Raw genomic sequence first — 14,401 nt, forward strand, 5'->3', positions numbered from 1 at the left:
TCCAGATGTATTTCAGATGAAGAATCAATTTTATTGCAAAGGATGTCATATTATTCAGAGTTAGTTCCATGGAGATTTCGTGTCTGTCATTTAGGAAGCATCAGATCCTAGAAATAACTTTGGATGCGATGATTTTGTTAAAGATTGTCCATGACTTATTCAAATGATGTATGAAAAAACTTCAAAAATGATCTGGTTTAATACAAAGTATCAAATGAGTGACCCCTTGATCAAAGGAGGTACCGGTATATACCAACTTTTTTGTGAAATCCATTTATAGCAGTTTTTCTCACAAGTTCTACATTAACGTATGACCGCAGTTTGCAGTTGATATCAATTTTTCTGTAAGGTGAATATAAACCGACAAACGAAATAAAAAATTAGACTTTTGTATCCGAAGCATTTCATTTCATTTCCGATATTTTATGTTTCGTGCACGTATCTGATTTTCTCTCTAAACAGCAAATATGGAAAATTCAATCACCTTTACTGATATTTGATAATTTACTGTGGTCCTGTAGAAATGCTAAAATAAAAAAGATCGCATAATCTCTAAAGGCATATTATACAGCACTCTAGCATTCGGATAGTATTGTTAGTTTCCACCTTATCCTAAATTCAGGATACTTGGTCAATTTTCTGATCATATATATCAATTAATACTTTGCAACTATACTGAGGACAGTATGGGATTCCAGATTTAACATAAGATGGGAACGTGGTCTTTGATTCTTGGAAGAAAATGCCATCTATTATTTATAAAATGATGATTATTTTTTTTCTTAGTTTCCAATCTATCATTTTCGATTAAATTTCAAAACAATTATTGAATTCTCACTATGAGAAAAGCCAGTCATTGTACATTTGTATTTAGAACCAAAGACACTAATGTAGTGATGATAATAAAGATAATAATGATAATGATAATAATAATGATAACAATAATAATATAGAATCATGATAATAATAAGAATAATAATTAATTAGAAGAATGATGATAGTAATAAAATATTGAAAGATGATTTATATTGAATTACGATAACGGAATATAATATTATATAAGAATGGGAAAAATGGAAATTAATAAATGAAATTGCCTAAAACTGGGCCATGGTGGTAGAACGTTGACAGTGAGCTCCTCGTCTGAATCCTGATGATGACAGGTCAGCATCTTTGTCATTAGGGGTTCTCCATCCGTCTTGAATCTTTTCAGGGCCAGCCCAACAATCGACAATCACATAAAGAAATACCCTCACGATTTACATATCCATGCCAACTCTTGTATCAATTTCAAACTCACATGATAAACATTACAATCATAACTCATAATTAAATAATTTCCAATCAATTGTCTGTAAATACAAATTATCACTTTCAATCAACCTGTACATACAGTATTGAATCTCTCCTGGAGGAAGGGAAAAAACTTGCTTCAAAAACCTTCTCCATACAACTGATTGTGTATTCTCTTTATAGAATTGCAGACTAGTGAGTAGAGAAAAAAAAAAAAAAAACCTTTACCATGCCACATGAAATAGAAGCCTGATAATGAAAAACGTGGAAACTGGTAAAAAAATTCTTTGGACCAGACTTATAATTTGGACGGTGTAAATTTCATTTTCAGTCAGGTAGGAGAAATGGAAGTAAAAAGAAAAAAGAACCAAGCTGCAGAGGCACTTCATCTTGTGACAACATAACAGAGTGTCAAATTTTGTTCCCATTTACAGTAGAAAAATTCGGTCATGAATGATAATTACAGTTATAAAATTGCTCTTTCAGAGATATATCCAATATAGGGATTTGACTAGTTAATTGATACAAAGATTTTGAATATATATCGTAAACTGGTATGGTGTTATTATTTTACTTATAAAGAACTTCGATTCGTTTCAATGCTATAAGTTGTAATATTATATTGCAAAACATTCAATACATATTAGCAAAAATTATTTGTCTAGAGATTTATATATGATAAATTTCCTACCTTGAAAATATCTTGCGTACAAGGTGGTCCTGCGTTTGATCCAGCTGTGGCTCATTTTTCCTACGCTCTGCAAGTTCCTTCTCATGTCGCACATCGGCGACCTTTCGGAAGATCAACTACAATAAATACAAAATCTCTTTAAATAAAAGATGAGCTAGGAAATCTGGAAAAGGATCGTAAATAATGGTCATAACTCCAGAGCTGAATTTATCAATTTCGACTAATGTGTGTATATTGCAGGTGACAGTTTCATTAGAGCGATTGTTTTCAAAGCTACGATCAGCTTTGTAGATAAGCATGTACGGTCATTCGGCATCACAATAGGGTGATGATAATGAATTATAATTGATTAAAATCGATATAGTTGGTTATCTTTGTATCAGGATTTAATTTCTGAGATAAAATTGAACGCATTGGTCAGTATTGCGCATTGAGCGAAAGGGTAGAAGACGAAATTCGGCTTCAAGATTGAATTTCAGACATGCGCGTCACTGGCAGTCAATAGTTTGTGAATTCTTGAATATAACCTCAAACGTTTTATTTATCTTGATAGTAGCGGGTTTAGAGTTGTGCCGAATGTTTCACGTTTGCAACATGAACGAACCATGTGATTTGTGAGCCAAGTGTCGGTCAATTATTCCTGAAAATATAGCGCTGTAGTATTGTTAAACTCAACGAATTCAGACTTATATTCGTTGGTTAAACTCTACCGAATTTGAATCATCGAGTTATTGCCAAAACTTCTCGTGACGAAGGGAAGTCTCAAATTCTTCGACCAAAAGGTGCCGGAAGACTGACGAAGGGTTAGCAATAACGTTCGGTAATTGTTTTAATAATTGTTAAATCGACATGATATTTACTTGAGGTGTCACACGACAATAAAATCAAAAAATGGATTGCCACTTTCACATTCAGAATATTAATCAAGGTTGATAAAAAACCAATTTCTATTTTATATCATACTGAAAGGTTAAAATACACAGCACATTACTTCTATCCTTCAGTTGGATTGATCTTTTGATTGTTCAAAAGAATAATCCCATAGAATAAATTATTCAGTAATAAAAGTAGATTAGAACACTTTTTGATGTGTAATTCACCCCACCTGTTTTCTTAATGTTTTGAATAAAGATCAGTTATTGAGATAATAATTATTTCTATTTGTTAGTTTTTTCAGATATGGGTCATGGAACTAGTCGTTCTTCATCATCGGGGAATATTTTATCGTCCGATGAGCAGAACTTAGTGGAAAATTTATTTAAATCAATGTCCCGGAGTTCTGGGTCAATAAAGAGGGAGGATGTTTTTAAACACTGGTCAACTCATTTAGATGACTATCTGTTGCAGTTTGTAGTAAAGTTCTTGTGCCATGAACCAGGAAAAAAATTGTCTGCTATAAATGGGGAGAATTTTGGAAGGCTATATGTTTTTGCAGTCAGAGGCAGTGCTGATGAGCGTACAAATTTGTTACTAAAAGGCTTTTCAGAAAGTGAACAGAAATATGAAATACCAAAGACTTGTTTCATTCAATACATTGAGGCAACGGTGAACTCATATTTGAGGCTACAAAAAAATAGTGGCAACCCAAACTACAATAGCTGGAGTTCAATCGGGTGCAATGTAAATTCTAGAAGAATTAATCTCCATTCTCAAAGCCTTTGCGAAGATATTGGTAATGAGGAAGATGCCCTAACGTCTGATGAAATAGAGAGTTGGTTTAGTCGTGCAGCTAATTTCAAAGCCATTCAATCTCATGTGTTTCAGAATTTATTTTTGATATCGCAAAAGAAGGGGGATAAAAATACCAGCTTGAAAATCAATGATCTTAATCTGCTACCGATATGTCGAGGCCTAGAAAATATCCCACATTTTCCCAGTATCCTTGGACTGAGTGATGTTTTGTTTTTAAATTTAAGCCTTCCACACGAACTGAGAAATGAATGGCGATTTCTATTTTCAAGCCAAATTCATGGAGAATCATTTTCAACTATGCTAGGACGAATATCAATGCAAGGTGCAACTTTGTTAATAGTACAGGATACAGAAAATCATGTGTTTGGTGGATTTGCACCAGATAACTGGTCTTTAAGCCCAAATTTTATAGGTAATGAATCTTGTTATTTATTTAAACTAGAACCAAAGATATTGACGTTTCCTTCAACCTCATACAACAATCATTATCAGTATTTAAATCTACATCAGCAAACTATGCCCAATGGCTTGCTAATGGGAGGACAATTAAATTATCCAGGACTTTGGTTAGATTGTGAGTATGGATCTGGCAGATCATGCGTTACGTGTACCACGTTTCAAAACTACACGCAACTGAGTGGATCAGAAAATTTCAAAATTAAACATTGTGAGGTTTGGGGTGTAGGGCCTTTGCCAGAGGTCGATGAAACTGAAAGAGGTACTTCTGTACTAGATAGTGATCCAGCGGCAAAAGTTATGTTAGAATTGGCGGGGCGTACATTACATAGTGAAGGCCTCAGAGATAAAAAAAAAGAGAAGTAATTAAGCCAATTTAACTATCTATTTAAATAAGACTCCTATGCGATGAAAACTACCGCAAATAATGCTTTTAGAAACATAGATGACTATATATTGTTGGCCCTGGTTATAAAATAACATATTTGGTCAACTGATACTTTCGATGTATTGTATTGATTAAATTGCTCCCCACTTGGCAAGAAATGATATTTAATATGGATACCAAAATTCTGTACAGTTTTTCTTCCATGGATCGAAATGCATCCATGAAATATTTGATTATTTGATTCCCATCTGTAATAATGACAGGCAATGCCAAAGAATGAGTGAATTTAATTAGTTCGATGTGGCACAGGGATAAATGCAATATCTTCAAGGCCTAATCTGATACGAGATAAGTAAAACTTGAACCCTTGAATTTCTACGAGTATTAAAATAGTTGTGCATTTTATGTTCTATGATTATTTTTAATCATGTTAACGTAATTTCAAATCATCATTGATGTTTATTTATGAGAGAGTTTGATGAGATTGTTATTGTATAATAACGAGTGTGAATTCAACACTTTAAACACATTTATGTATCTGTTCAAAAACTCTACCTTCAATTGTAATGTGATTTCAAAATCCAATCGTTTGGAAAACTCTTAAATTTATCGTTATCAAGTGTAAATTATTGTAATATAACTAGAAAACCAATATTGAATTGCGCCAGACAGTTAATCCAATGATATAATATAATTTTCATTTGAATTTAATTCTAATGGTTTAAATCTGATTGTTGTCTTTGATACCGTTTACCCAAAAGAATAAAATATTTAGCGCGTGGGTAAAATCTGATGCAAAATTTGCTTTTCATCAACCTAAACTTATTCCTAGTTATGAATATAATTTACTGTTAGACTTACCCGATGGCGAAGGTTGTAAGTGAGAACGAGATTTCGAGCAAAGGAGTTGGCGAAAGCTTGATAAAAGTCGAGCACCTCCAGTAGTCGATCACGTTTGATGGTGTGTAAATCGCAGTATGTTAGAGCCCTGACGTTGGCAGCGCTTTGACCGATAGCAGAGTCTTTCCAAAAGCTGTCGCCAAATACGTCTCCTTTGCCCAAAATTGCGACGACCTCATCATCCTGAATGACTTCCAAGCTCCCAGTTACGATGAAGCATAGAGAGTCTATGGATTCCCCAGTGTGGTACAACAGATCGCCTGGTGCGCTATGTGACATCGTGAAGTGCATAGCCAGAGCTCTTAAACAGCCATCTGAGGCCAGTCTGCAACGTACGAAACCTTAAACTGAAACAAGATGTATAGGTGCAGCAACCAGAGGGGTTTTTTGCGAGATCAACTGAAAGTAACACCATTTGTTGATGCTGTGCTACTATTCTTTGTAGCACGGGAGCTAAAATCTTGTTCATCGTTTTAATAATGTACAAGAAGATAGTAAGATCATATTTTAAAAACATGAATTGGTTTTAGTTCGGTCTCACCCGTAGTATGCTGTTATGGTAAACCTTAATGTTGTACTTTCAAACAGAATATAGTTTACTGATTAAATTGTGAAAAATGGTACAACGTGCATAGTTAATAGTCTGATTTGCAATCGCATTTATAAAGCGATACAAATGATCATCGCATCGTTTATTTCATCTCGAAATATGATTTACTACGCAATTAATTATTGTTGATTAGTGTGTCATTGCATGGTGAAGCTGTTGTGGGATGCTTGTATTTACCTGAATGCAGGATGCTCGTTGAAGACCTTTCTATTTAAATGGACGCAAATATCTGCCTTCATATCCTTTGGACAGTAATTAAGAACCTTGTCTGTATCGAGTCCTTTTGTCATAGCCCAAGTGCTGACCACATAGTCCATGACCCGTTCACTGAGTGCCTTAGGTACCTCGTGAAGTTTCATGAATTCCCTCACATTATTCAGCATATCATGATACTTTGCAGTTGCCGATGTCATCTGCTGAATTATGGTAGTCACGTGACCAAATATTGTGGCATATAGAAGAGCTATGAAAGTAATAAAGGTATTAGGAAAGAATTCGAAAAAGTTGGTATAAAAATAGTGTTCGTTCATACCAGCAATGATCATCATACAAATGGTGAAAATTTTCTCATTATCAGTTTCTGCAGCGACGTTTCCAAATCCAACTGAAGTCATGCAGGTCATTGTAAAATACAGGGCAGTAACATACATTGTGCGTCTCGCAGGACCTGCTATCAATTCCGGTGTAGTGCTCGTATTTGTCCACAGATAGCTGTAAGGTGATTGTGTAACATTGGCCAATTTCCATAGCCAAGAATATTGCACACCAGCATCAGCGTCGGATCGCCCTATGGAATACCTAAAATGAATATCAGAATCATCATAACAGAAATATGTATCACTTTCACCTAAAATTATGCACAATTTATTTTTAGAATTGAATGCTTGATAATTCATCTATTTGGATGCATGGCGCATAGGAAGAACTGCAAATATAGAACTAAGTAACAACGTAATATCCTCATAAATATGATGCTTATTTGTAATACTGTTGATTGAAATCACACTGTGTTTGCTAGTAAAAATCATAGTCTACAGAATAAAGCATGGGCATGTCACTGATAAGAGCTATTGAGAAAAGTTCATATTCAAATGTATAAGGAAAACCGTGAGAGAAAATCTCAATGTTTCTCTTTCACGTGCAAAGTAATGAATAATATAGGTAATTTCAGTTCTGTAAGAAATATTTCGAAAGTATTAAGATGTTAAACTTGGCATAGCTTCTACTGTAAGTGCTTAACTATCATTCAATGAACATATTTCATGCAATTTCTTTACTATGATATAGTTGATGTGACAAGCATTTATTAACCAATTTCTGTCTTAACATTAAGTAGATCAAGTCCAACTGTACAGACTATTCAGGAAACATGTACACAGTGTGAAATCACCTTAAAGTGACGTACCAAATGCAGGCCAGCCAATGAGCAACCAGCATGTAAAAACAGAGTAGCAAAATTAGCATTGCTGCCCCGTACTCCAAGTACCGGTCAAGTTTTCTCACAACACGCCCTAATCGCAAGAGTCGGACCACCTTCAGGGCAGAGAACAGGCTGCCTATTCCATCTTCGTCGTGATCAAAGGCATTAAATACATCGTATGGTAAACAGCTCAGTAAGTCAATTATAAACCATGACTTCAAATAATTCATCCGGATCACCTAGGTAATAATAAATTATCAGTACAAACATTCCCAAAAGTATTTTTTTCATGGAAATATGAATATTTTTTATGTCAAAGAGTTCAGAAGATTCATGCAAAACGAAGAAGTTTGCAGTCCTTGGTCTGCGGTGCGTAAAGTACCTTTGGATCTGAGACGACTTCGCCACCAGCACCGACAAACGTTGTGTGAAAATTCAAAACGATATCGATAAAGAAAATGACATCAACTATACTATCAACGACTAGCAGAGAGACGTCCTCGCTGGTTTTGTTTTTGAATGCCACATTATATGGGACCATGATCGCAGTGTAGAAAGTCAGGCATAAAATAATCCAATCCCAAATAGCTTTGAAAGCACAGTAATGTAATAAAATATGAGGAGGTGTCTTTGGAGCTTCTTGACGATATTGAGGCATGACATCGCCGCTCAAGGACATCATCTGAAAGAAGAAGAGGGATAGAGGAACCAGATCAACATGATTTCTTAGGAATTCAAACAAAACGACAGCACGTGAAACTAGATGTTGTAAGAGCATGATTTTGATAACAATACTTATGCTTACATGAGCCAAGTGTGATTGCTTGGCCGTAGTTGGCAGTGCTGTGTCTTTGAGGACAGGGAGATGCGAACTGAACTGAGAAACCAGAACAGATCTTGATCTGGTGACGGATCTGGCAAGCTTTGCAAACTTGGATAATCCACCCTTGGCGTCGTCGGTTTCTATGGGTTGTTTGAGCGCAGTGATATCCCGAAATGTCAAAAGAAACAAGACGACCAAATCTCGTTCGTTTTTGATCGGCGCGATTTGTAATAAAAGCCATAGTGGTGTCTCTGTATATCGCAACAGGAATATTATTATTAATATCAAATAGATAAAGATGTACCTACAGAGCCAAAAGATTCTAGCATTGCTATTAATTACAGTTAACCGTACGTTCAAAAATATTGAATATACGATCTACATTCAATTATACCATTCTAAATAGAGATAGAGAAGTATAGTTCAAACATTGATGACCGACATGCAACATCCTGAAATTAGAAAAAATCTCTATCATAGCTGGATCATCATTGTTTGATGAGAGGATAAAAGATTATCGGAGCTATACCATGTCACATAACTACATGCCGAGCCTACCGAAGAGTGATATGAAGTATTATAAGAGAGTGCTATTGAATTGTCATAAATGTGAATATAAATATACTTAGGCACGTTCATCTATAAGACAAAGTCATATAGATAATTTGACAGCCACATTAGAAGCCAAGATTTAAATACTATATGAGTTCGTTTACTTGCGGTTATCATAAGTTATGAGAGATTCATGGTCTGGCAATAATTCAAGATTAATCATGTTTGTATCTACTGCAAAAGAGGATAGAAAATTAGAAATATATTATACCTAGAGTATGTCTATTTTAAAACTGTGCTAACTTACATATTAATTACCCAAGCTCGACAGAGAAATATGTTAAGTAGTAATGAAGCTCTTTCAATTTCTTTCTGTTTCTACTAATTTATAACCTTGCAGCATTCAGGTTTCCGTTAAAGATCAGGAATTTTATACCCTAGCCACTGCAAGGAGACTTCAAAACCGCACGGTGCGCATTTAATTAATTCACGTGTTGAACTCAAGAATTTACTTTGAGGATTTTCTGTCATGGCATGCCAGGAACTAAATAGGATGTTTTATTGCAAAACTTGTACATCGCTCTCCCAAAATTCAAGCACGCGTTGCTTTGAGCTTTTTGAGTCAGCGAAAGTCCCCACAAGCTTTGATCCTTTTACTCCACCTGTCAACGGCATTGATGACTAATTAGAAAAAAAAGTTTGACAATGTGCTTGGTCGATAAGGGTAGTATCTACACCGCTGATGGGGCTGCCATTAGATTAGTTCAAAAAGAAAATATCACTGTTCCTTTACAATTGTACTATTTATATCTAAAATTACAGGTATTCGCCGCGATGGTAAATGTGAACTGACAAAGAGTCAACTATTAAGTAATGGGCGTAAAATCGGAAATCTAATTAGGCTCCGGTCAGCTTGAAATTACTCTTGAATTCTTAGACTCATAAGCTAGCAAACAAACTTATATCGTTAAATTAAAACACATAAATCCTGGCTAATTACTATAAAGGGAACATATTTTCGTAACTGTTTAAACGTTATTAGCAGGTAGTTAATTAATAATTATACCTATCGGCATAACGATTTTTAGGTGGTACCTTATGGCTCTCAGGTACATGAAAAGTGCGTGAGAAATTGAGGAAAGGAATTGTCTAATATAGTAAAATAATAATCGACTTGATTAGTAATTCATATCCGAAGACCATATCATGCATGCACCCCATTGTTGAGATAAAGAATTTGAAAAAAATCATAGCTTTTAGATCACATGTAAATAAGACAAAGATTATAATACAGATACATACATAATATATCACATCAAAAGGGTTTTTTTTTCACAAACTGATACAAAATTTTTTACAGTTGCAGATGAAAAAAAAATATATAAAAATTATTTTATTCAATCTCAGGGACTCTCAAATCAGAATTTAAGTTTAAGGCCTTTTTTTTACACGATAATTATGAAAGATATCTTATAAATTGATTCTGCAGAACTGATGCAGGTGAAATAAGTGAGCTCGTGATAAAACCGACTAGGTATTCTTTTCGGAAAATTTTATTCGCTTCTTGAAATTTGGTTTAAGTCTGACAACAAAAATAGTGCCAAGCAATGTACAATTTATGCGAACTCTTGTAGTTGGCTCAATTCAAAGCGAACCAAATTTCACAAAGTCCAAACTCTCGGTAAATTCTACTTCGTTCTAGCTTAAAGTTCAGCTTATTATAATCAACAACTCAAAGCACCCGAGTCAGTAATGAATGACTAAATAAATGGCGTACCTTATAGGTATACGTGTATTATATAGGTACGCCTTGCAAATCATAAAAGTAAAGTAGAAGTATGCGAATGTTCGTTGTTTTAAATCAACAAACCTTCCTTGCTAATGTTCTTGCACGTACGTGAAAGAAGACTGACAGTGAAATATTAATTGATCACAGCAAAACAGATCGCCGAATTTATTGTCAGCTATAAGATCTAGAATCCACTTATGTGATACGTACAACATTACCGAGCATGTATACCTATATACCTATACTTTCTGTAACTTGCATACGTATGCTCAAAATATGCAAATTAGTTAATTTCCACGTACGATGCAAAGGTGATTACATAGACCTAGGTATAATGCGCTTAAGTACGATATTTCTGTGTGCATAGATAATCATATATGTGTCGTACAAGTATGCGTTTATACATTTATATATACATCACTGCAGGTAATGAACTGAATCTGGAAACAGCTGGTTTGCATTATCAGGTCTACGAGGCACGCTAGTGCTTTCCTCTATTATGTAATTCCATAAATAATATACAAATTTATACCTATAAATGTATGTGAATATTAGGGTGAAAGCATGCGAAATGCAGTAAGCTAAGGTATATTGAGTAGATAAGTAAGAAAACTAATAACTAATAAGCAATTAAATAATCAGATTGATGTACGGAAAAAGTTGAAGTCGTATTATAACGATTATATTTATAAGGTAACATTAGATCCGGTCTCCAAATTTGCAACGTTTAATTTTTATTAATCAGTGTTTTTTTTTTTAATCCAGATCATTATACTGTATTTTTTATTGAAACCAACTTGGGTCTTGAGTGAAATATAATGTTTATGTGAATGATAGTGATGGTTTGCTATTTTTCGGTGGCTCTTTTTTTTTTAATTATTGATTTATTTATTTCAACTCATTTTTTATTCGCTAGAAAGCGGTTTATATGAACTCGTTTAAAAATGCGATTCTTTGATTCGGCTGGTTTTTACGTCACAGCAATTTCGGGCTCCGCCCAAATTACTCTTCGCTACAGATATGCTGCTGCGTTTTCTCTCGCTACGATTCGTTGAGCATACCTATACAAAACAAACCGTGGGATAATTGCGAATTTTTTGTCGGTCAATCATCGTTGATTTTTGCGAAACGTAGAAAACTGCAGAGTATACAGATAATAATACACGCCTCGATGACCAACTGCACTACTATACCGTTAATACCGTACGCTGTAATCCGAAGAAGACGTTAAAATCAGCCATTCTCGCGCAACTTGTCGATAAAAATCCTGCAACCACTTCGTGTGATGACCGCTTCGGAGAAATACATCGCGATGATATTTGAGTTCGCGTGTGCTGCATCCGCGAGAAAATTTGATGTTTCTAGCTTTCGTACGAACGACCCAATGATCGCAGTAACGTCCGTGAATATGTTCGCGACTGGGTGGAGATTGACACGTCGTACATCTCACACCTGCGGAGACTCGATCTATAAAATTATATGCTTCGCTTTCAGTGCTCCTTACGAAGTGAAATTGCTGTAGAGAAAGCGAAGGACTCCTTATCCTGTTTCCGAGTAAACTCCATCCAATTTAGAGAAGGAACACCTGGAGACCGTTATATATTCGGGTACGACCGATCTTCGTGTTTCGCGCTGGAAAAAGATCGGAGTTTTAGCCGTTGGCTGTTCTTTAGAGATACCGATTGCGCTGTGCAGACAGATAAAAAGAACGAGGACCGGAACTCATCACGACATAACTGAGCTGGGTGTCTTCTAGCCCTCTATTTCTTGCCTCTCTCTTTTTCCATTCCTCTTCTACTCTGTACTCCGCTACTCCACTCCACTCGTCTCATCTCGTCTACTCTACTCCATATACTCTCTTCCACTTCACCCTGCACTCCTCTTCGCTTTTGCTCAATTAGGTCGTTTCGCACCAAAACGGGTAGTGCTCTGTCAATACGGAGGTCTGAAGCTACGATTGTCGGAGAATTGGTAGCGTACCAGGGGCATCGGATTTGGAACCGATATTTATCCAACCGTTCCTCAACACCCCGAATTTTGGTGTTTCAACAAACGGCACGTCCTATAATAATGCCCGGAAAAGTTGTTCGTGTTAACGAAAGATAAGAGAAGAATTTCCCCGGAGGGATTCGCGTCGCGTCGCGTAACGTATTTCGACAAAATTTCAGAAATTTCGCGTTGTTCGACTTGAAATAAAAAAAAAAAAAAAAAACCGTGCAGGCGTGCATGGCATATTATATTCATATTAAACGCTGTGTCACTGATCGTACAGATGTATGATAATTCTCATATGCAAACTGTACCCCCGCTTGCGTTCGCACATAAAAGTATGATACTTAAATTGTTCATGTTACATTGTGTAGTCGTTTAAACGCTAAATTTCTATAGGTAGATCGTTGATAATTTTGCTGACGTGACGGAACTCCGCCTCCCTCGTAGGTATACATATTACAGTCCTTGAAATGCAAAGATTATCGTTGTGGGCAGGTCGAACTGTTTGAAACACGTCGTTATACTGCAATTTCACACGCACGTTTCACTCTCACTATTCAATGACAGGGGTAAAAACCAGCCGAATAATGGTCAAGAATTTTTTTTATAGTTACTCTTAGTCGCTCTCTTTGCAAATTTTTGTTCCCAGCAGTTGATATTTTGATGGGCTTTTCAATTTAACGTGGAAGATATTTGTCCATGTAGATCACACTCGGCCGAGAAAACATAATACAAGATAGCGACGCTTATTAACGGTGATTAATTGACCCGAGGAATAGCGGCAACACGAGGCTATAGGAAATCCGAAACCATTAAAATATTTTTATAGCGCACTTAAGCTGGGCTCGAGTACCTAATCCCGAACGTGCATTTAACTATATTTCATTCGCCAGGATATAAATCACTCTAATCAACGTTAATGTCGTCCACGTCATCATCCCGGAAGAACCGATCCCGTTTACGATGTAATTATTTAAAAGTTTTCTCATTCGACAATCCCTGTGTAGAATTTATTTTATTTACAAATAATTGGCATAAAATTCGATGCGATGATTCTCCCTCGATTTTTCAAAAACGCGGGTGGTTGGAGAGAAAAATTACGAAACGAAAATTCTGCCTCGCTAAAATGAAGTCCCAGGCGCGGATAAAGTTGGATGTAACGTCTGTACGTATAAAAAGGGGGTAGTCGTGGGGTCGATTCTTTAATATATATGAAGAGAGGGAATTGGTTTCTTTTTTCTTCGTTCAAAGCATCACAGTGACCCAAGTCTTGATATAGAATACCCTCGATGTACCGCAAATACACCGCGTTTCACTATACCGTACGATGCAGGTCATATGAGAGACATATCGATGCACTGGTATCCGGAAACGGAGAACTTGATTGATATACCCATACCCTATTGTAGGATGTCTATATATATGCGCAACTATGCTATTCATAACACACTGTACTTCCAGTGTACAGTTGAATGAACCTCACCGTCAGTTCTTGAAAACAGATTGTATGCGATATAGTTACGTTATTGGTGATTTTGATACACGCGGTGAAATATGTTTCTCTGTGTTTCTCATGCAGTACCCCCGTTATGTAGGATATCTATGTACAACCTCTACCACTCGTATACATGTAAAATATATATATTTACATATGTACACATAACATTCTATCGGGTTTTCGTTCCATCGTAAGTATGCCAAACATTTTCTGTTTTAGCGAATCCAACTACGCGCCATTTTATTTCCAGTACATCGATTGAATGTTAGTTAATTTTTATTTTTTTTTTCTCTCCTT

At 35.7% G+C, this 14,401-nt stretch overlaps 2 protein-coding genes across 12 annotated transcripts in view; one reads left to right on the forward strand and one right to left on the reverse strand.

The window, feature by feature from the left end:
- LOC105693394 (potassium voltage-gated channel protein eag) overlaps positions 1-14,401 on the reverse strand; it is a 33,353-nt gene that overhangs the window by 4,570 nt on the left and 14,382 nt on the right. For 6 of the 11 annotated variants that reach the window (XM_048648971.1, XM_048648966.1, XM_048648955.1 and 3 more), the window contains 8 exons: positions 8,256-8,524; positions 7,833-8,132; positions 7,421-7,689; positions 6,563-6,828; positions 6,208-6,493; positions 5,382-5,745; positions 1,985-2,100; positions 1,098-1,205 (listed from right to left, as the gene is read on the reverse strand). In XM_048648971.1, coding sequence (XP_048504928.1) covers positions 1,098-1,205; positions 1,985-2,100; positions 5,382-5,745; positions 6,208-6,493; positions 6,563-6,828; positions 7,421-7,689; positions 7,833-8,132; positions 8,256-8,524 — 1,978 coding nt within the window. The remainder of the gene's footprint in view (positions 1-1,097; positions 1,206-1,984; positions 2,101-5,381; positions 5,746-6,207; positions 6,494-6,562; positions 6,829-7,420; positions 7,690-7,832; positions 8,133-8,255; positions 8,525-14,401) is intronic. The other 5 variants (XM_048648987.1, XM_048648981.1, XM_020856648.2 and 2 more) reach the window with 3 other exon arrangements.
- LOC105693396 (MTOR-associated protein MEAK7) lies at positions 2,683-5,308 on the forward strand. The gene is made up of 2 exons (XM_012413275.3): positions 2,683-2,804; positions 3,153-5,308. Exon 2 carries the CDS (start codon positions 3,164-3,166, stop codon positions 4,496-4,498), a length of 1,335 nt encoding a protein of 444 aa, XP_012268698.1. The 5' UTR covers positions 2,683-2,804; positions 3,153-3,163; the 3' UTR covers positions 4,499-5,308.

Source organism: Athalia rosae, chromosome 1 (assembly GCF_917208135.1).
Source record: "Athalia rosae chromosome 1, iyAthRosa1.1, whole genome shotgun sequence".
Classification (NCBI taxonomy): domain Eukaryota; kingdom Metazoa; phylum Arthropoda; class Insecta; order Hymenoptera; family Athaliidae; genus Athalia; species Athalia rosae.